The 22,264-nt window shown below is 56.6% G+C and overlaps 1 protein-coding gene across 1 annotated transcript; it reads left to right on the forward strand.

Moving 5' to 3' along the window:
- Window positions 1-1,684: 1,684 nt before the first annotated feature.
- LOC131278967 (growth/differentiation factor 10-like) lies at window positions 1,685-14,595 on the forward strand. Its single transcript, XM_058299599.1, is given in 5 exon segments — window positions 1,685-1,690; window positions 2,211-3,021; window positions 11,750-12,159; window positions 12,161-12,673; window positions 14,404-14,595. Coding segments are annotated over 5 exon segments (1,932 nt in total).
- Window positions 14,596-22,264: the final 7,669 nt, after the last annotated feature.

Genomic DNA, 22,264 nt, shown 5'->3' on the forward strand with positions numbered 1-22,264 from the left:
CCATCATCTCGGCTACATGAAAGGGCTCCACAGTGCCCCGGCATTCAAGACTTTACAGTCCCGCTGTTCAGCAATAAAACAAGGCAAGACATATTAGCCATCCCCGGCTGATGCCTGCATTCTTTTCCCAACAATGTCAGAGAAGCTGTGCCCTCCAGGTTTTAGTGCCTGCTATGGCCCGACCCTCAGCGCCGCCCTGAATGGAGCGGGAATGAGTTAAGGGGCGCAAGAAGCCTTTAATGGCCACCGATCCCAAAGAGCTCCACTTGTCTGGCCTCCTGCAGATTCCCCCTTCTTTTCACAGGCCTCGATTGTGTAGGGCCCCAGGCAGAGACAAAACTACCCATGAGCAGAGGTTACCCTCCACTGGCACAGGTCAGAGGCATTCTGGGGGAGAGCGGGAGAGGGGGCTGGGAGAAAGTGAGGGGCACATGGACCGGGAGGGAAAGTGGGGCTGGGGGAGGGGCGAGGGGAAGGGAGCACCATTTATAGGGAGAGACTGACCAAGTCCAAGGTGGCGACTTTATCACCTCGCCCTCGCGCAGTCTCTGAAAATTGCTTCTCGGAACCAACAGCGGGTATATGAACGGGAAGCTGGACGCGACGTGAGCTCATTTTCCAAAATAAGCAAAATGCTCCTCTAGTTTTCAAAAAACAACCGACCTAAGGCTCCGAGGCTCTCAACAAGATGGCCTCTACATTGACACCACAAGATGAAAAAGGGGGAAAAATTACAACGGGTTGCATTTTCCATACCAAGAGAAGCTTTCCCCAGCAATTTTCAATTATTGCATTGAGTCCTCCAAGAAAAGTAACTATTTTGGCTCAGGTCCCCTAAAGTTGCCGAGTAAAGAGAGCAGTGTGTTCACAAGTTTGCAAACAGTCCTCGGAAATGCAGCATGGACTCTGCTCTGGAAGATCATGGTTGGAGGAGTCCTTCCTTTCCCTCTGGTAGGGCTGGTAAACTCTGAGTGTGCCTCGGACCCCGTGCACACTCTGATGAAGGCTGAGGACCCTTTTCTAAACAGTGCATTTTGTTTGGTTGCTTGTTGTGATGGTGTTTTTTTTCTTCTTCTCATTATTGTGGTAACATATATACAACATAAAATTTCCCTTTTTCACCACTTACAAGCACACAGTTCAGTGGCATTAACTACATTCGCAGTGTTGTGCCACCATCACCACCATCCACTACCAAAACTTTTCTGTCACCCCAAACAAAAACTCTGGACCCATTAACACCCATTTCTTCTCGCCCCCCCCACCCCCCCCCACCCGACCCTGCCATAAAATATGCAGGGACATGAAAGAAGCTAATTACGTTAAAATATAGTTATCCCAAAATATTTGTTAAAACAGCCTTGCAACATGGAAATAAATATCCCTCTTTATTAACTCATTATGTAACTAGCAGTGGACCTAACTACCGTAATTGCAAAGCAAGGATGAACGAAAATGTATTTTAAGAGATCTGCAACAACTGTTGTGATATGAAAAGGCCTGTGGTTTCCATTGGTGACAAAGTACAGCTAATTCCACCATGGTTAGTGCCAATATTTATAATACTAGGAAATACTAGATTTCAGCCAAAGGCTAGTGAAAATGAAGGTGTCATTTTTCCCACAGCCAAGTTCAGGGACCTCCCAGGTTCTATCCATGGACAAGAGCCCTTGCCAGAGGCAAGATGAAGGTCAGGACCTTCTGCCCCCAGGACCGAGCAGAAGGCGGTGGGCCAGGGCTTCAGTTCCTTCTCACCTGAGTGGGGACCTTTCCTGGGAAAGCCATTGCTTTCTTTGCTCCCACTCGGATGCTTTGAAAACGTGTAAAAGCAACTTGAAAGCATGACCCTTTTCATGCGATACTGATGGCTTCGCGTCCGGAGATTAATAAGGACCTTTGATGTGTTTTTTCAACAACTGCGATCATTGTCACCAAATAAAGGGTCTCTTAATTAGTTAATGCTGGCGTTTAAATAGGACCTTGTTTTCAGCTGCCTGGGGTCCGCTGGGCCCTGGGATGTGTTTTTCTTTCCAGAGCCTGCCCAGGGAGGGCTCGCTTTCCCAGCACGCTTGTATTTTGGACGCCTGGGCTCTGAGGCCACTGGTCGCGCACGCACCCCCTCTCGGCTCCTCGCGGGGGAGCTGTCCTGTTGCCACCACACAGCCCTCCATGCCATTGCTGGGGCCACCAGCAATTGGGCCCCCCTCCAGGGCCGCGCAGCCCTGGCGAAGGGCCTCTCGGCAGGGGCGCGGGCAGCGTGCGAGTCCAGGCCCGCGCCCCCCACACTCGGGCGCACCTCCGGGCGCACACCTCAGCGCGCGCACGCCGCCGGCCCGGGCGCACGCACGCGGCAGCCGGCCCCGCCGGCCTGGTGGTGGCGGCCCCGAGCGGGGCGGGGGAGCCGCGGACTCCCCGAGGGCCCCGCCCCGGCCCGCCCTGGCCCGCCCCTGAAGCCGCCAGCCCGGCACGCCCCGGCCGCCAAGTTCCGCGGCGCGCGTCGGCGGAGGCAGCGCCCCGGGTCGGGCTCTGCTGGGCTGCGCGCGCTCCGGACGGCCCGGACCCGGCGCGGGCTCGGGAGGCGCGCCCCGACCGCACGCCCGGCTCCCCCGCGCCACCAGCCTCCCGCCCCGACCGCACGCCGGTCCCCCGGCTCGCCCTGTTCGCGCCCCGACCGCGCCCGACTGTTCGCGCGCCTTCCTCCGGCGAGCTCCGGCCCCTCGCCAGCGCCCCGCCATGGCCTGTGGCCCCCTCGGACCGGCCCGGGCCCGGGGCCCCAGATGCTGCCGCTGCTGCCGCTGCTGCTGCTGCTGCTCCGGGACGCGGGAGGCAGCCCCGCGGCCGTCGACGGCCGGGCGGGACACCAGGACGCGCAGCGGGCCCTCGGGGACGCGGCCGCCGCGCTGGGCTCGGGCGCCCGGGACATGGTCACTGTCCACATGCTCCGGCTGTATGAGAAGTACAGCCGGAGGGGCGCCCGGCCGGGTGCGGGCAACACGGTGCGCAGCTTCCGGGCTCGGTTGGGTAAATAGAAGGTGCCCCGAGGGACCCTCTTGTCCGCATTTGGCACTTTCATCATTGGCCTCCCCCTTCCGTCCCCCAACTCCCGCTTTTCCTCTTCCTTTGATTCAGTGACACGTTCATTCATTCTTTCGTTATTTATTCACTGAGCCTCCGTGCGGACGCAAAGAGGCCCCCGGAGAGTCACCGCCCCCGGGGTGCTCCCAAGCCATCGAGGGCGTCACACTTGTAGGAAGGAGATGGCTTGGGGACGGTAGAAGACTAGCATCAGGGGAGTCTGCTGGTGGCTCTTGAGGAGGAGAGCACAGTCTGGTGGCCTGGGTGGAAGCCGCCCATAGAGGAGTAACTAGCGTGCACCCGGCCCCCCTCCGGTTGGGACGAGCAGCCCAGGTTCCTGCGTCCGGGAGGCAGAGCCTCGGGTGTGTGCCAGCGGGCTGAGGTCTGGCGGGTGGTGTGAGGGCGGCAGCGCAAGGTGTTGCACGGGGGTCCAGAAGCACCCGCTCCCTGCCCTTCCCTCACCTGGCGCTGGCAGCCCCTCTCCCCTTTCCCTGCGCCTTGGGTGGAGCAGGCCCTGCCCTCTCCCTGTCCCCCTGCAGCCTTACTCCCTGGGGCCCGGCGGACAGAGAGGAGGTGCCAAGCCACCCAGGGGGAGAGGGGAAGACCCTGGTTGCCATGTGACGGCTCACTTCGGGATCAGGTGGGTGGGGGGCACCTGCAGCCCCTGACAGGGAGGAACAGGGTTCTCAGAAGAAAGACCCTGCGTCTGTGGGTCCTCTCCTGGGCAGAGGGGAGCAAGCCCAGCCCTGGAGCCAGACAGTCTGGGGTCCACTGTCACCTGCTGCTCACTGGCCACGGGACTTGGGTACCTTCCAGGGCCTCAGAGCCAGATGTGGCAAGCTTGGCCTCGCCGAGTGGCTACCTGGGAGCACCGTCACCCACTCAGCAGGCCTCTCTTGCCCTTGGCCCCAGGGACCCAGACTCAGGGGTCTCCATCCACCCTCCCTGCTACCTTCAGGCCTTGAGGCCCCATTCTGGGGCATCATTATTAAATTCAGCCGCCTGAGAACCATCTGGCAGGAATGTGTCCTGGGTCGGACCCTAGCCTCAACAGATGTGAGTGCCCTCCTCTCTAAAATGGGCAGGGGTGCAGGGAGGAGGAGAGGAACTGGTCGAGTCGGCCCCAGGCCAGCGCCAGCCTCGAGGCGGACTCTCGTCCTGGGAGCACAAAGCTCTGCGCTGAGCACCCTGCGTTCATGGGGCTCTGAACTCGACCTGGCTTCAGAAGGAGCGCGGTCTGTTCCCTGCATGCTCCGGGCCGGCCAGCTCTCTGCCTTGGCAAGGGGTGCACCCGGCCCTGGAGCCCGCCCACTTGCTGCAGCTCAGGGCCTGGAGGTGCACACCTCTGCCTTTCCGTCTCACAAAGCCGGGTGCATCACAACACGTGGAACCCCGAAAGGACCTGGGCACAAGACTTCAAATCCAGCCCGCCCACTTTACAGACCAGGGAACCCAGGCCCAGCAGGGCCGGGGGTGGAGTCAGCCTCTTCATGGTGGCAGCTGGCACCTCCCAGCTAGGAGGCTGATCCTGTCTCCACTGCCCACCCCCACCCCACGTGGCAACCTCCAACTAAACTAAGCCTGGGATCTGTTAGGGGAGGGAGGAACAGACAATGCTGAGAGATGAGACATTTCCATGCAGCGTGGGGCTGCCTGACCGCTCACTCTTCTTTGGAACTGCTGGGCAGACACGGGTGTGAATCCCAGCTCCACCAGCTCCTGGCTGTGCACCATCACCAAGCCACGTTGCCTCTCTGAGCTTCAGTTTCTTTGTCGGGACAGTGGGGTCATGAGGATTCAGTGGGATAAGGCGGGCTTTGTGTCTGGCATCGGGTAGGAGCCCAGGCACCCTGAGGTCTCCCTTAAGTTATTTCCTCCCCAGCCCCTGGCCAGCCCCCAGGTGTGCGGGCTCTGGGCCCAGTGGCCTGAGGGCCTTCTTGGCTCCTCCAGGATGTGCACATCTGGACAGGGATAGTGCCACCTCCCCCGCCAGGCCCACAATTTATGGATGAGGCTGGGAATGTGGGAGGTTCAGCTTTGGCTCTGGAATGTACACTCCAGCCTGCTCCTCGGTGGGATTCTCTTCCTAAACAACAAATGCTTCCCTCCCTGCAGCCCTTGGCGCAGTCACGGAGCAGGGCTCTGTTCCTGTTGCAGGCTGAGACGCTGCTTGTCTGGGTCCCCCCTGGTCCTGCCACCTGCTGTGGAGGGTAGACAAGGGCTTAAACTTGACCTTGACTCCCTTCTCTCACTTCCACTATGGAGTGAGTGGTGTGCCTAATTTAGAGGGTCATTTGAATAACCTGAGATATGCCAAGCACTTAAAACACTGCCTGGCACATAGGGGTGTTGATAATTGGTTAGCTATTAATATTATTATACCAGCTACCCTTCCCCTCTGTTGCCCTTGAAGTGCATTTTGTTCCTTATTGAATATTCATGAGCAGAGTATGATTTTGAGTCTGATCCTAAGGGTTTAAGGTCGGACCTTTGCCCTTTACCACCCCCCAAGAATGACCTGTGTGCAAATCCAAGTTTTGCCACCAACCACTGTGTTATGCAAACTTTCCTTAACCTCACTGATCTTCATTTTCTTCATCTCTAAAAAGAGGGTAAGACTACATGCCCACCTGTCAAAAATGCCAAAAGCCAAGTTCATTTCAGCCCATCGAGTATTTCCTGAGCACCTTGTGGGTTGCAGGGACTGTGGGCTATGGGGTTGGCATTGCCCAGCAGGGCTCACGGATGGGCGGGGAAGCGTGAAGTAACATATGGGGATGGGGCAGCACGCCAGGGGATGCAGTGAGCCATTAAGGTTGGGGCGAGTCCTGCGGGAGCCCAGGGACAGCACCCACCCAGCAGGGGCTGCCTTGGATGGACAAGTGGAGCTTAGCTGGGTCTAGGAGTAAAGCAGCCTGCTGTGTGCCGGGAGCTGCAAGGGGTTTGGATAAGACAGGAAAAAAATGTCAGGAGAGAAGGGCAGGAGCGAAGCTGGGCAAGCTGGCCCCAGTCAGCTCACACAGAGCCTTGGGCGTTGTGCTAGGAAGTTTGTAGGCGGTGCAACAGGAAGCAGTTTGCAGGCGTGTGTGTATGAGAGAGAGATTGAGATTGAGATTATTAAAGAAATGCTTGCTTGTTGGGGGGAAATCTGGAAATCATAGAAAATCACAGCAAAGAAAACGTCATCCCTAACTGCATCCCGAGACATAACCACAACTAATATTTCAGTGGAATCCTTCCAATCTTTTCATTTTGGACTGATACATAGTTGCATTGGATATATGTTATATAGCCATATACCTGTATTTATACCAATATAGCTGTGTCTATCTTTGTATTTATCTATAGCTATCCTTACATCTGTATTATATAGCTCATCTCCATTATTTTTACCAAATGGAATCTAATTTTCAACGTGCAGGTAAAACTTATTTCCTTTTTTTTTTTTTTTTTTAGAAATGACAGTTTTTCATTACTGCCTCTCCCGAGCCTTTCTTCATGCATGGTGGCAGTCTGCATTTTTTCCCTGTGGTTCTTGCCTTTCTCTTACTGATCTGCAGAGGTGCTTTGTAGAGCAGCGACATCAGCGTCTTTTGTAATCGATGGCGCCGGTACCCTTTCTCTCGAGGTCAGAGGGCTCATAGAGCAGCCGTAGATGAGACGAGGGCCTGGGGAGGGCAGGAGGGCAGGATGCGGTGTGCAGGATGGCTATGTAGAAACGGGGCCCAGCACCGGCTGGGACTGGGGCTTGGGTAGGTGTGGGTGGGGGCGGGGCAGAGGGAGAAGGACGCGCCCCCACCAGAGCTCAGGCTCCAGCTGGAGGATCGGAAGGGTGGTGTTGGTGAGTCACCTCCAGTAAAGGGGCCCCGGGAATGGGCAGCACCTGCTGGAGCCCTGCCCTGAGTGTCACAGCAGCTCCTAGATCCCATGGGCTCTGCAGAGATGCTCACACTCAATGCTGATGGTGCTTTGGGTGGTGCATGCAAGTACTCTGCCCAGCTTACAGGTGGGGAAACTGAGGGACGGGGCACTTCCATGACATGCTCAAGGCCCCAGCGCTCAGAAGCAATGCCAGCAGGCCTTCACCCCAGGAGCCTGGTGCTGGAGCCTGCATGGGAATGGGCAGTCAGTCCATCCTAACCGCCCCTCTTCTCATCAGCCTGGCTCGCAGCACCCTTCCTCCAGCTTCCGCTGGTGCCTCCATCGTCAGCCCCGTGTCCCACCCTCGGTTCACCCATAGCAGACACTGGGGGCTGTTTCAAGGGCAGTGGTTGAAGAGGCCAACTCTGGTGGCTTGGGTTCTGTTTGTATGGGGACAGAGCTCTCCAAGGGTGGCCCTTCACCAGTGGGTTGGCCACCGGCAGCCTGCAGGGACTTCGGGGCTAGAAGGCCCCTTCCCACGTCCCTCCCTTCCTGTCCCTTCCCACCACCCTCAAGAGGAGGCTGAGTGTCCAGCAGGGTACACCTGCTAAGTGTGTGGTGAGTTCCCCAGATCTCTAGAGAGAGCACCGTGTCCAAATAAGGTCAGCCCTTGCTTTCTTGTAGAGTCAACTGAAAAAAAATTCAAGTAATGACTCGAGTTTGCAAAACACATTGCTGGACAGGCGCGCTTTTTACCTGTGCTGTGGGGCACATCACGATTCTGTCCAGAGCATGCAGAGTGGCAGGAGGCATAGGCCTGGGGTCAGACAGACCTGGGGGAGCATCCAGCCTCTGCCCCTTACCCGCTGTGTGACCTCGGGCAGGTGGCATGTGCTCTGAGTCTCCAGCTCTTCATCCATCAAGTGAAGGGCCCATCCCTGCTCCCCTCGTTGCAAAAATTAGGAGTCCGATGTGCAGAGCACTCAGCGCTGGGACCAGCACAGTGTTGGCACTGATAAAAAAATATCATCCTCTTTTAAAACTAGGGAAACTGAGGCTCCAGGGAGAGTAATTGGTCAAAGATCCGATTGTCATGGTTCCAGTTGAATTTGCGTCATCAGCTGTGACTTTCCCAGGAAAAAGGCTGTCTGGCCCTCTTTAAGGATGCACTTACTGAGCAGCAGGCCAGGACCCCCCCTCTGTTAATCAAGTCGACAGACCTGGCAAACTCCCCCTCGCCCCCCATCCTTCCCTGCTGACCTGCATTGCAGGGACTGCTTGGGCAGGATTTGTACCCGTCCCCAGTTATTCCTGAGCACCAGCTCTCAGCCCAGCCTCCAGCTCGGCTTGTGGGTCATGGTGGTGAACAAACATGGCAAAGCCCTAGCCCACCTGGAGTGTATGTTCTCAGGGGAACACCCGCAGTAAACGAACAAGTATCTGGCTGTAACGAAGACAAACGGCTCAGGGGACAGAGTGGTGGGGCTGCCCCTCCAGCCATGGGCACCAGGGGCACCCTGCAGTGGGGAGGCAGCTCAGGCAGAGGTGGGGGGAGGAGATCCCAGGGGAAGAGGGGGTGAACCCCAAGGAGGAGGGAGTGACCCTCAGAGGGGGTTGGTGACCCCTGGAGGGGGAGCAGGCAGCTAAGGCACAGCCTGAACGTGCCTGCTGGAAGGAGGACGAGAAGGCCAGTGCAGCTAAGGCTGAGAGATGAGGGTGAGGGGTAGCAGGGGAAGGGGAGAGGCAGGCAGGACAGATCAGGGAGGGCCTTGGACAGGGCTTGGCGGGCTCTTGGCAGGGGCCTGCACTGAGGCACTTCTCTGTAAGGCTCTGCTGGGCCCTGGGCCCCCAGACTGAGCTCCTCCAGGCCATCTGCATCCTCAGTGCTTGGCTCAGAGCAGGAGTGTCACAGGTGAGTGTTGGGAGGTGGGGGAGGAGAGAGGAAAGAAAGGCAGGGAGCAAGAGGGAAGGAGTGGAGCAAAGAGGAGGGACCAAAAGGAGGGAGGATGGGAAGGAGCACAGTGGGGGAATGAACAGAAGGGGGAGGCAGGAAAGGAAGGACAGACAACCTCCAGCACAGTTCCCAGGAGGCAGGGAGACCCCAGGAAGGTGCCTCCCCTCAGCCACAGCCTGGAGCCCAGGAGGGCCTGGGCGCAGGTCACAGGAGCAGCGGCCAGCACCTGGGGGGACTTGAGTGAGGATGGGGCTGCCTCTTCCCCTGCTCAGTCCGGGAGCCCTGGTCAGCCAGCATTTACTGCCCACTCCCCACATCCTGTGCAGGAACAGCCACCTCACGGGTCAGCACCCTGATGTGGCAAATTCAGGGTCATGGCCGCTTGAGTTCTCAACAGCCGGTGCCCTCCAAAGAGCCCTGCATAGTCTGTCTGCTCTCATCTGCAGCCCCAGATGTGGCAGGACTTCTAGCACCTTCCATGTCCACCCCAGCCAAAGCTGTGGTCCCCACACTCGTGGTCACAGTGGTCTTCTCTGTGTCCGCTTTTGTCCTTCGCCTCCCCCCTGGAAGGAGGACCGCGGGGCTCTCCTCCAGGGATCCCTCTCTGTCCCCCACCTGGGGGATGTCTTGCCCCTCCCCGAGGCCTGTGGGTTTGAAGAGAGGCTGCTTGAATCCCCGGTGTGATGGGCCGGCTCTTTAGAAAGGGGCAGCAGTGTCCGTCCTGGAGCCTGTCGTGTTCTCCAGCACAGAATCTGATAGAGCAGTTTCAGAAGGAGGCTCTTCCAGTTGAAAGGCCTTGTGCGCTGGGTGCAGCTTGTGCATTGGTTGAGCAGAAGCACCCGATATGCAGGAGCTGGGCCTGCCAGCCCTTGCCCTCTAGAATAAAGTGGCAAGGGCTCAAGCTCTGGGGCACTGCCTTCGTGCCAGCACATTATAGGCTCTTGATTCAATCTCAAAACTGTCAAATGAGCCTGAGGTTCTGTTTCCACTCTTAGGCTGGTGGGGAGAGCCAGGCTCGCGTGGTGAGGCCCACGGTGGCCCGGGAGCCAGGGTCCCAGGGCATGGGCCAGCTGGAGGTAGAAGTGGGGTGCCACCAGGCTGGTGAGCCTTCACCGCCCCCACAGGTCAGCCCCCGATGCCATGAACTCACAGTCCTGGCCGTGTGTGTGTGCACTCTCACCTGCCAGGGCTTCCCAGAGTTCCCTGCCTCTTGGAGTCCCCCAGCAGGCTGGTCAAAGTAAGGACCCCACAGCCCCGTCCATCTGAGTCAGCATCCCCAGAGTAGGGCCTTGGGGCACCGTGTTTGGGAAAGGCTGGCCTGGAGGAGTGTGCCATGCCAGGCCGTGGGTTGGAGGAGGCCAAGTCTGAATGCACATCAAGGCCCGTGCTGCTCCTGACCCACGGAGGCCTCAAAGGGGCCGCCAGTGCCTGCCGCCACATATCAGACCCACCATAAGATGTGCCTTCCCTGTCCTTCCTTTGTCCATCTCCTAGTCCCTTAAGAGGACCTGAAAATTCCCCAGGGGATTAGGACTCCTTCCCAGTAGAAACAAAAAACCTTAAGCTGACAATTTTGGTTTAAAAAGATATCTGATCCTGTGGGTACAGGTGTCATCGAGGCTGTGACCCCAACCCATGCCCTTTAGGGAGCTGGGTGTCACACACACACTCCAGGGCTGGGAGCTCTGTTCCTCTAAGGCAGGGTCCTTGAATTGAAATTCAAAACAACATTATTCTTGTGGGGACATGTTCATGTGTGTGTGATTTAGTTATTAAATAATACACAGTATAGTGTGGGCTTAGTAAGGGGTCCGCAGTTTTCAAAGGAGTCCATGGAACAAAAAAAGTTAAGAACCCCCACTCTGCAACTTTATCCAGCTGATGGGAGGCTCCGTTGTATGCTAACTTCCGGGGAGGTGAAAAAGCAGTGGAGGAAGCAGGCTGAGTCCAGCACTCTTGTTCTGATCTCCTGCACCCCCAGCTGGGTTCCGGGAAGCTCCCCTCCCTCTCCTCCAAGTCTGGAGTCAGCTTGGCTATTTCAGAGAATGCAAGCTTCCAAGGGCCTGGCCAGGTTTCTGGCATGACAGACGAGGGTGCCCTGGGTCCCCGGGATATACCTGGTAGAACCAGGTGAGCAGGAGGGACTGGGAAGTGGGGTTGGAGCATTCCAAGCTGCAGGTGTGATGGCCGAGGGGCACTGTCCTGCTGCCATCCTGGCCTTTGGAGGCTTTGTCAAGTGGCCTCGTGCAAGCTGGAGAATGCTTGGTCTTTGTAAAACAATCTCAAGAGCTGGTGGGCAGAAGGCACTCCAGATGCCCCAAGGGTAGCTGTCTTCACTCCTCCTTCCCCTGGAAGACACCCAGAACACAGCAGAGGCCTGAGCGTCTCCACTTACTTTGCCTTTTTTGGAAAAATGACTAATTTCATGGGCATGAAAATGATAGGGTTTAGGCAAACACAGGAAGGTGGCAGGTCAGCAGCCAGGCTTGACGCAAGCCCTCCTGGAACCCTTATCCCACCGTATGTCAGGGAAGGGGCCAGTGTGTTTGGCCATGGTGGCGTTTGTTCATGAGAGGCAGTGGCGTGAAGGTGGAGGAAATGGGAGCTTTAGGGGCTGGTGCTGGCCACTCTTTTGCACCCCACGGACCTCTGTTCCCCTCTGTTCCTTGAAGACAGCCCATAGCACTCTCATCAGTTTTGTGTGGGGATTACAGGAGATCAGGGATGTGTGGGCCCTGCCTTCAGGACAGGGTCAATGGTAAACAGGCCATCCGTGCTCACCCCAACCCCTTGGCAGGAGACCCCAAGACCTTTCCAGGAGAGAACCTAATGGACGTGTGGTGTGTCCTTTCTTGGCAGAAGTGGTCGACCAGAAGGCTGTGTACTTCTTCAACTTGACCTCCATGCAGGATTTGAAGATGATCCTCGCAGCCACCTTCCACTTCTACTCGGAGCCGCCACGCTGGCCCCAGGCCTGCGAGGTGCTGTGCCAGTGGCCCAAGAGCACTCCCTGCCACCTGCTGCCCCCAGGCCTGCTCCCGTGCCAGCACCTGCTCCTCCACAGCCTCTTGCAGAACACTGCCACCCAGGGGCTGCTCGGGGGGGTCCTGGCCCTCATCCCCACCCTGCGGGGCCTTTGGCAGGCCAGGGACATCTCGGCCACTGTCAAGGTGGACCGCCAGGATGGTGAGCTGCTGCTCTCCGCCCAGCTGGACTCAGGGGAGGAGGAGCTGGGGACACCCCCGCACCAGGCACCCTACATCCTCGTCTATTTATGCCGATGACCTGGCCATCTTGGAGCCCAACAGCGTGGCCGTGACCCTGCAGAGGTAGGACCCAAGCCTGACTGGTGACCCCCAGCTCAGCGCTGCACCCAACAGCTCGGCGGACCCCCGCATTCACCGCGCCACCCACGCCACCGTCCCCCTGCAGGACAATGAGCTGCCCGTGCTGGACGAGTGGTTGGCGTGCACCCCACACGCCCGGCCCCCCCACCAGCACGAGCTCTGGCCCGGCCCGCTCTGGGCGCTGAAGCCACAGCCGGGGCGCCAGGACCGCCGGAGAAAGGGCCCAGACCTGCTGGCCGCCACCTCGCAGGTGCTCAACTTCGACGAGAAGACCATGCAGAAAGCGCGCAGGAAGCAGTGGGAAGAGCCGTGGATCTGCGCCCGCAGGTACCTGAAGGAGGACTCCGCAGACATTGGCTGGAACGAGTGGATCATCTCACCCAAATCCTTCAATGCCTATTACTGCGCCGGGGCCTGCGAGTTTCCGATGCCCAAGGTGGGTGCGCTGGGGCTGCACTGCCAGCTCCCTCCGGCAAGTCCCCAGTGCCTGGGTCCCTTGCCCTCCCCACTCTACCTCTCTTGCTTAGGCCCTCCACCCCCTTGAACTTCTATTTTCTCATCTGTTAAATAGGGATAAGAATATTTCCATTTCCTGCCAGCAGGGGTCTCTAGACCATAGATGGGGTTGGTTTGACCCACAGAGGGCTTTCAAAATGTTGACTTGCTGAACTTGAGTTTTAACATCCAAACATTCTTTTGGAAAGCGGTAAGAATCCTCCTTTGGTGTAAACTCCCACATAGCAGTCATCCACAGAGATTGAGAAGGCATTGCCCCTGTCGACAGGGCCCCTGCCTCCCCAAGGCTCTCTTCCTAGCCTGGACCTCATAGTTTTGGCACCGGCGACCAGCACAGCGCTAGCTCTGATGGACCCCCAAGGTGGGCTTGCTCCTCACAGCCCATGGCAGGTTCCCACAGAGCAAGTATGTCTCACCATGCCTGGCAAGTCACACCACTGGATCCTTTGGCACTGGCAGAATCTCACCTTCCTGTGGGCCGGTGGGAGTTCTGTCCACCCATCTCCCCACAGCTGGTGCTACAGGGGGCTGCCTACCAGCTGATGCCAGTGGGCTGCATGTGCTTTCCCTCCCCCTGCTCATTTGCTCTGCTGCGTTCCAGGTCATGCCTCCCCCTCCACAAGAGGAAGTCTGTGCACAAATCCATTCTGAACATAAATAAATGAGCCAGCTGGGAAACCCCAGGCCCAGACACGGGGAGGTGTTCCCCTCTTTGAGAGTTGAGTGGTTCCTCTGGAGAGCGGAGGGAAGGGGTGCCCCACAGAGAGCCAAGCCTTGGCCTGGGGCAGATGTCAGGCCATGCTGCTACCTGATCAGCCTGGCTCGTGCCCGCTCCCTGCCTGCACCCCACAAATCCAGGGACCCTGCCCTGCTCTCCTCCCACCTCCCCAGCCAAAAGCCTTTCTCACCAGCTGCACTCTCTATAAAATCTCTCTTTGGCCAGCAGTGGGTCAAAGTGAACCACCTTGTTGGAGAGCCTGAGGAGAGGCATTCTCCGTTTGGGCTGCTGAGACTGAAGACTGTTCTGGATACGAGAGGCCACTGGCATTGGGAGGGGGAGCCAGGGTGGCATCAGCGAGAGGGTCACATCCCAGACACTTTTGAAACGAGGGTCAAATCACTGCATCATTTCCAGCCCTGGGTTCTTCCCCAGTAAAGTAAGGTAATATGCATCCCACAAGGTTGATCGGATGGCAAAATGGGGTGACACAGTGAAGCAGCACCTGACTCTCCCAATGTCCATTTCCTCCCCCTGCTCAACCACCCCACCTCCTACTGACATACACCCAAGCCTTCCTTTTTGGTAACAAGAAACAATCACCCTGGCATCATGCCTCTACTTCTTAGACCCATATACCTCCTGGGCAGCCCAGCTGCCTTCGCCCTCTGGACAGCTCCTGCCAGGGCCCAGGACAGGAATGTGTGACACACTAGTGCCCCCAAGTGGCCGTTGCCATGCATGGAGGTTCCAGCACTGGAGAGTCCGGGGGCTCCAGCTGTGGCCGCATTCACGGGGAATGCACATCCAGCCCTGGGAGTTCGCCTTGTCTTCTGGGTTGCCGCCTTTAGTGGCCTCAGCCACTGCCCTGCAGCTGCGGGGAACTGGTGGGTGCAGTGTGGGGAGTAAGCCTGCCTGTCCCTGCCTTGCAGGTCATCCGCCCGTCCAACCATGCCACCATCCAGAGCATCGTGAGAGCCATGGGCATCGTCCCAGGCATCCCAGAGCTCTGCTGCGTTCCCAACAAGATGAACTCCCTTGGGGTCCTTTTCCTGGATGAGAACTGGAATGTGGTTCTGAAGGTGTACCCCAACATGTCCGTGGAGACCTGTGCCTGCCAGTAAGACCAGCTGCTCCAGGCTGGAAGGGCAGACACCTTTGTGCCAGCCCACGCCTGGTGGACCACCCTCCTTGGTACCTTCTGCAGAGAGGACTTGACGAGGGGCGAGGCTGCACACACAGGACAGGGGCTTCGAGGCCACCTGCTGGGCGCTGGAAGGTTCTGTCTATGGCGAACCCTTCTGGGGTGTTTTCATTCCTGGTGACGGGGCCCCAAGCGCCAGTCCGAGTCCCCCTGAAGGAATCTGGGTGTTAACCCTTGGCCTGAAGGTGGCCCCTGACCTGAACCCACTGCTCCGAAGGCCAGAAATCCTGGATCTGTCACAGGGTGGTTTTGTGATCCTCAGCTCCTCACCTGAGAAGATGACTATTTAAATCCTGGGGCGTCACTCCCTTCCGCAGTGAGAGCCTCTGCTCACCTGCTCCATTCTGATGTGGAAAAACAAGCCTAAATAATGGTCTACACCTGTATTCTGTTTCACCTTCCACTGCGTAAGCTTTCATATGTACAGCATGCACATACTACCAATGTTGGTTTCCTTTTCCTAATATATATTTTATTTTACAACATAAAGGTGGGAATTGACACCATTTCCCACCGAAGTAATCCTGCTGGTTACTAAATGGCAGTTGCTTAGACGTGCAGGTTGAAATAACACAGACAGTAATGTGTGGGAATACTAAAAAGTAACCCAGATTTTATATTTTTGTAAATTATACTTTCTATACTGTAGATTATGTATGTTATGTGCTTTTATGGAAAGCTAATAAATTAAAGGTATGGTGCGGTATCTTGAAAGAGTCCAAACATGGATGGAGCCTCCTCTATAGTCTGACCCCAGGGTGGCTGCCAAGGCTTAGGACCACCTGCGCCCTCTCTTGTCTCTGCCCCAAGCTCTGGAAACACAGCTGCCTCTGCTTCACTGCCCGCTCCCGCTGCGCCTCCAGTCTTAGCCCAGGTGGGCCTCAAGGAGGAAGCAGCACCAGGGAGGGAAAGGTATACCTCACCACGAGCCGGGAGGACATCAGCTGGGAGGGCCTGAGCCATTTAAAAGAGCACCTACAGGCTCCTAGGCAGAGGTGTCTCACCTGGGCCATTCAAGTGGGAGAAGACTGCACCTGAGCAGCCGGCTGTCTTCTGAGGTCGAGAGGGCTCCTGCAGGCCTGGAGGGTCCTGTGGTCACCGGCGGCTGCCTTGCTCACAGGACGGCTCATCCTGCTTCCACATCAGCACCCACTGCCCCACCAGCGGCCCAGGATCAGAGTCCCATCAGCTGGGGCCTGAGGGTGTCATGTGATCTCAAGCCCTGGAGGAGACAGAGAAGCTGGGAGAGGAGCAGGAGGTGCTGGCCTCAGGCTGTGAAGTCAGGGTTCCCACATAAGGGGAATGCACTCGGCAGGAACGGGAGGGAAGAGGGAAAGCAGAACAGAGGGATGGGGCCAGGGGAGAGGCCTTTAACATGCACACACATGCATGCACACGCAGCACACACATGCACCGCCTTATCCCCGTGGGAGGCTTCCGTGGGGCTCAAAGGTTCATTTCTGGGTGCTGGGGATTGCCAGGTGCCTCCAACTGTTCCGCAAACTTGGTGTCTGGTTTGCCACAGCCAATTCTTTTTGGAACCTGATGGTACACGTTATAGTTAGGTAAGTGAAAATATTGTGACTTGTAAAGACTCCCAATCCCTTTCCTCCCCAAATTAAATTCATTTTTCCTCCCCTCCCTCCATTTCTTTCTCACCAAACAGCTCCCTCTCCATTCCCAATAAAGCTGGGGTCTCCTAAAGTCATTCTCCATTATTCTTTCTGCATTTGCCATTTCTGGGAGAAAACGGATGCCCCAGCTCCTCTAGGCCTTGGTTTCTGGATGGCAGGTAGCAGGGAAGCAGGCTGTGGGCTCTCCGCTAGGCCCAGCATGGGCAGGCTCTGGGCCAGATGGAAGGTGCCCAGTGGGTCCACCTTGCCAGGGTGTGTCCTGAAGACTTAGGGATGTGGGATGGGTCCCGTGGGAGACCCATGCCCCTCCAGTGGTGGCTGCCCTCATCTGTCTCATCTGTCAAGCACCACCCAGTTGAGACATGGCATCGTGGGTAGTGTTAGCCAAATCTTACAGCTTCCTAAGGCTCGCTCATGGATAAACAGGCTCGGGAGGACAGAATAACATGTCCACTGTCTCACCAAGGCCACAGCCACGTCCAAGGCTGCTTGATTCAGTGGCTGTGTGGCCATCTCCCCACCCCCCAGCTTCCTGGGTGGTGCCCCCCCACCAGCCCATTCATTTTGTCCCAGTGGCAGTGAGGGAGCTCACAGTCAAGTAAGCTTCAGAAAGAAAGGTAAGTGTTTACTGACAAGGTAGGAAATCATTTTTCCTTAATTCCAAAATATCAACATGCCTTTGTCAGGAGAGCAAAAGGTTCCTGAGGTCACTCAAGTACATCAGGCAGCTGGAGGGGACAGTGTGGGGGCATGCAATTGCCCCCAATTCCTAAGTTTCTCCATCCCTTAAAGGGCCAGGCCTCTTAGAGGGGAATCCATGTGCTAAACAGAAATGTTACAATTGGAGAGCCAAAAGCCTCAGGCGTGGGAGACACTTTTCAAGAGCTTCTGATGCCACCCTTGCACTTCAGGAAGGTGGAAACTGAGTCCTGGTAGCCTGGGATGTCCTGCCTAAGGCACTCATAAAATGTCTTAAGACCGATGCTGCTCCTGTGGGCAGGCTGAAAAGCATGGTGGAGGAGCCCACGGAGGGCTGGGGATGGCTGAGAAGAGAAGCTCGATGGCTCCACAGAGGGATGGGATGGGGCTATGTCCTGAAGGAGGAGTCAGGCTTGGCCAGTGGCACAAGGACAGTGCAGCCACCCACTCATGCGATGGCTCTCTGGGGAAGGGTGCTGATGTCATCAGGTGCCAAGGAGCTCCAGCAGTGGTTTTGGTGGTGAGACGAGCTTGTGCCTCTGGCTGAGCTATGCACACAGCATGAATTTAGAGAATTTACTTCCTTTCACCAAAAGTGGGGAATGTAGACCATGCACCGGTCCCCACAGCCTTCTGCTTCCTACTCTGGGGCCGTGATGCTCAAGGAAGCTTCCATCTACCTGCCTCTCTCCAGCATTCTCACTCATGCCTCCTCCTCCAAACCCTCCCAGCAGTTTCCTTTTATGAGGGGTGGGGGGAGCAGGTGAATGGAAATATTTATGCATTCAATTACTTAGCACTCACTAAAAACCATGCTAGGCTAACACGCACACTTCATTTCACGAAAGCCTCACCCTCGTTTCCTCTTTTGTCAGAAACAATGTGCAGATTTGAGTGTGCATCGGGAATCACTGGGAGGGCTTGTGAAAACAGATTGTTGGGCCCCTGCCATTGAGGATCTGATGGCATTTCTAACCAGTCCCCAGGTGCTGCTGCAGCCCTGGGTCCAGGGGCCACTTTGAGTGCCACGTCTCTAAGGAACGCACTGGGCGCAACCACGACACAGCGAGCGAGCTCAGTACTTACCACGTGTGAACATGAACCATCTTAGTTTGCCATGCCACTACAACAAATGCCACACAACAGCTGGCTTAAACCACAAGCATTTATTGGCTCATGGTTTCAGAGGCTAGAAGGCCAAAGTCAAGTGGTGGCAAGGCCATACTGTCTTCCCAAAGTCTATAGGTTCTGGTGCTGGCTTGCAGCAGGCCTTGGGGTTCCCCGACTTGTATCTCTGCCTTGTCACATGTTGATACCTTTGACCTCCCCCTGTGGCTTTCTCTGACTTGCTGAACCTTTTACTGGTTCTAAAGGCCTCCAGGGACACAGCTCCATCAATCAGGAGGCCCACACCGAAATAGCATCTTAGAAGATCGAATTCACAAATGAGTCCTGGCTTCATGGACAGTGCATCTTCGAAGGTTCCTATTTATAAATGGCTTTGCACCCATAGGAACGTGGATTCAGTTGAAGACCATGTCTTGGGGTGCCCGGTTCACTCTACCACCAGCCAAGAGCCCCGGAGCCCAGGCTGCCAGCTGGAAAGGGCTTCACCCCAGCTCTGCCTGGCCCAGGCTCTAGACACAGCCTCAGGGTGCCTCTGGGTTGCATTCCACTGAGTGCCAGAAGCTTACACAGGGACAGGTGTCCTTCTAGAGATGCCTCCTGGGGCTGAGAGGGGCTCCTGGCCCCCTGGGGTGGCCATATCACAGAAACTTAGGCCCATCTGTCCCCCCCTCCACAATGGAAGGCTGAGGCCAGGGCCACAGCTTCAGGAGGGAGGAAGCTTCAACAGTCCCTGACAAATGTGGGGAGTCAGAGCGGGCCCTCTTGTTCAGTGAATTGTTCTTCTGCCCTGGAGCTTCTAGGCCACAGCCCACTGTGTCAGGGGTCCTGGGGGATGAAGCAATGGAGGCTTTGTTAACATTCACCCCAAAACCCAGGCCAGAGCATCAAGAGCAGGCAGGGGGCCTTGGAGATTGCCTGGCAGGATCCGTCCTGCCCGGCGCAGCCCTCCCACAGGGAGCACTCTGAGGTGTCCAAGGATGAAGGTAGAGCTGAGCATGGGAAGCTGACCCTGGAGGGGCCCCAGCCCTCCATGCCTTCAGGGCAGCCTCACCTGGCACCTCCACTGGCCTAAGGATGTGACAGCTTAAGCCAACAGCTGGCGAGTGGCCCAGGTCGGTGTGCAGCCGTCAAATGAAGCCAGCCGAGTGCTGCGGCTCAGGACACAGGTCAGCAGTGGCAGAATGTCCTGAGTGGGTGTGATGGGTGGTCAGGCGGGGGACAGGTAAGCAGGAAGGCAGGGCCTCCCTGACTGAGAGCACAGCCATGGCAGAGGCTCCACAGAAGGGGAGGGGTGGGACAGAGCCTGGTGGCTGTCCAGGTCGTAGAGAGAGCAATCATGGCCCGGTGCACCCTCGCTGCATGCTGAGCTCCACGGGGTTGCTGTGGCACCCTCGCAGTACCAGGCCTGGGCGGAGCCCTCAGCCCTCTCCCCAGACACTCCCACAAGGACAAACACCATGCCTGAGCACGGTAGCCACTCCCTGGACCAGCAGGGGAGTCGGCCACTGCTGTGCTCCCCGGAGTCTCAAATCCAGACGGAGGTGCAGTCGCCAAATGTGGGGAGAATATAGCCCTGCCTCCCTAGTGATCAGAGATGTGCAGGTTCTTAGGGCTCAATTTCAGTTGCTCATCCAATTACTAAAGGTAGAAGGAACTGCAGGAGAGGAGGGTGTGAAGACCCAGTGGTCTTAGGAAGTGGATAATAAAAGAACATTTCCCGAAAGCAACTCAGTGGTGTTGACCAAGAGCTCTGAAAACGTTTGCACACCCTTTGCTCAGGATATTCCACTTCTGATGGCCTAGCCTAAGAATAAAGGACACACTCCAGTAATAATATGCCTTGCAAGGTTCTTTAACACACATTCTGTGGTCTACAGTTGGAGAATGTTTGAATCAATTAGGGTATGTTCATACGATGGGATATTGTCCAGGCATTAAAAATGAAGCATCTGAAAAGGTTTTAAGACGTGGAAAGTTTAGACCCAACCTCACACTCTTTCTCCAGACCAGACTTAGATCACCCAACCTTGACAGAGGGACCCTTACACCCTGCCAGGATGCCCTGGCCTCCCCTTCTCCAGGGCCCTGGGCCAATCAAGGCCTTGCATTCCCCTGGCCACAGCGATTGGCTCAGGCAGGGTCAGGTGACCCAGGCAGGACCAATGAAATGCCATGAGACCTCTATGGGACTTCCTGGACAGGACTGCTCTTCCCCACGGGGAGTGATGGGGAGTGATGCTGCAGCCCAACTGGCCGATCTGTGGAGATGGAGCACGATGCCCAGGCAGCGGAAGGGAGAGCTAAGAGGGGAATCGCCATGACGTTGCGCACCCTTGAGCTCAGGCCATGCCTGGGCTGAATTTTCCAGCTTTCACATGCCCTTTTGCTGCAGCCTATTTGGATTCCCCTTTACTGCAACATGCAACAGAAGGAACAGTGAGTAAAACGAAGGAACACACCTCTCTCTTCCATGCTCGTGCACACCAAACCCAGACACCCCAAATGCCTCTGTGTGTAGTCGAGGCAGAAATCACCAACACTGTTCTGAAGCCTCTTGAGTTCTTTGCCAGTCTTTCCTTTGTCCAGGAGTAGAGTTGTAAGATCACCATAAATCGGGTCTTTGAATAATGGCATGGACGGACTTCCCTGGAAAATACAGATGAATGACTAAAAAGTACACTATCTGGGGGAGGTGGGAGGGAGAGAAGGAGGGCGTAGAACCGTCTTGGGAAGCTCAATCAAGGCTGTCCTCCCTGAGGCCCCAGCATTGAAGAGCCACTGCTCATGGAGCGGGCGGGGGCTCCTTCTGCAGGAGGGCCCTGGATCATCTGGAAAAATCAGAACAAGACCTAGACCTTGTAAGACCCAGTGTCAGGGAGATCTGTTCACACAGACCCATTTGTGTGGGAAGGTAACGAGGCCCCTGAAATCAAATCGCCTTGAAGATGATGACCCAGGCTCACTCTAAGAACCCAGGGATCTGGGAGGGAGGCAGGTGGGAATCTGGAAGGCAACCACCACGGCTGCCTCCTCCCTCCTCCTGGCCACCTGCCACAGGGCCATGTCTTCAGAACAGGTGGGCATGGAATGCACCTAAAAAACAGTGACCTTGGTGCCCCAGTGGGGGTAGGGGCTGCATCACAGAGACCTGGGAAGAAATCCAGAGAAGCTGGAGCAAGCAGGCAGCTGTGTGCCAGCAGCAGGTGAGTGCACAGGGCCATGTCCCCAGCTGAGGGACCTGCCGGGACTCCGCTTTCCCAAACTCTGAAGCCGATTGACCCCTTCCCACCCCCACCTCCTTGAAGCCCTTGGATGATCCAGGAAGGGGCTACCCCAAGAGGGAAAGACTTCCCGATACCAGTAGATCAGGCCCCAGTGGGTCACTGAAAACACTGCAGGAGATGAGGGAATACTGGAGCCCCATGTTTGTGGAGGAGGTAATTCCAGAAACATGCATGCCCCAGGAATGTTGCTGCCGCAGCTGCAGGGGGCACCGTGCATGCCAGAGCCGCAAGGCCAGCCTCCTGGTGGCCGGCTTGTCCAGCCGAATGCAGGAACCCTGATTTTAAACAGGTCCACGGTCCTCTACCTGAGAGTCCCAGATCCAAAATCATCGGAAAATCCATAGTCTCTTTAACTCCTTTCATGGCATTAAAACTGCACCTGAATGCACAATTGTGTCTATTTGTTTCACTGCAGAAATAGGGATGTGTTTGATTACAAGGTATCACTTCCACCTCCAGTGGGGTGCGACAATATACATGCCGATATTAAATTTCCCAAATCTGGAACTTCCTGAATTCCAAACACTCCTGGCCATGGGGTCTCAGTCAAGGGTGCATCTCAAAATCGTAACCGCAGGCATCACTGGGCAACAGAATTTGTAGTTATTTCCTTCTTTATAATGTCCTGCAGTTTCCAGAGTTTCCCCACAGTCAGGTACTGTTCTGTTCCACTTTTAAAGTATCAGGTAGCAGCCCCTCAGCCCTTCTGAGGCCTCCAGGTGGCCCTCCTGCCATCCCCCTTGCCAGCCTCTTGATTGTGACATGCATGTCAGCTGCCCCCAGCCCCTCCCAGCCCGCTCCCAGCTCTGCTCGCTGCGGCTCCGCGTCCTGGGGGTCCCCAGCT

The sequence above is a fragment of the Dasypus novemcinctus genome, chromosome 6, assembly GCF_030445035.2.
Source record: "Dasypus novemcinctus isolate mDasNov1 chromosome 6, mDasNov1.1.hap2, whole genome shotgun sequence".
NCBI classification, from domain to species: domain Eukaryota; kingdom Metazoa; phylum Chordata; class Mammalia; order Cingulata; family Dasypodidae; genus Dasypus; species Dasypus novemcinctus.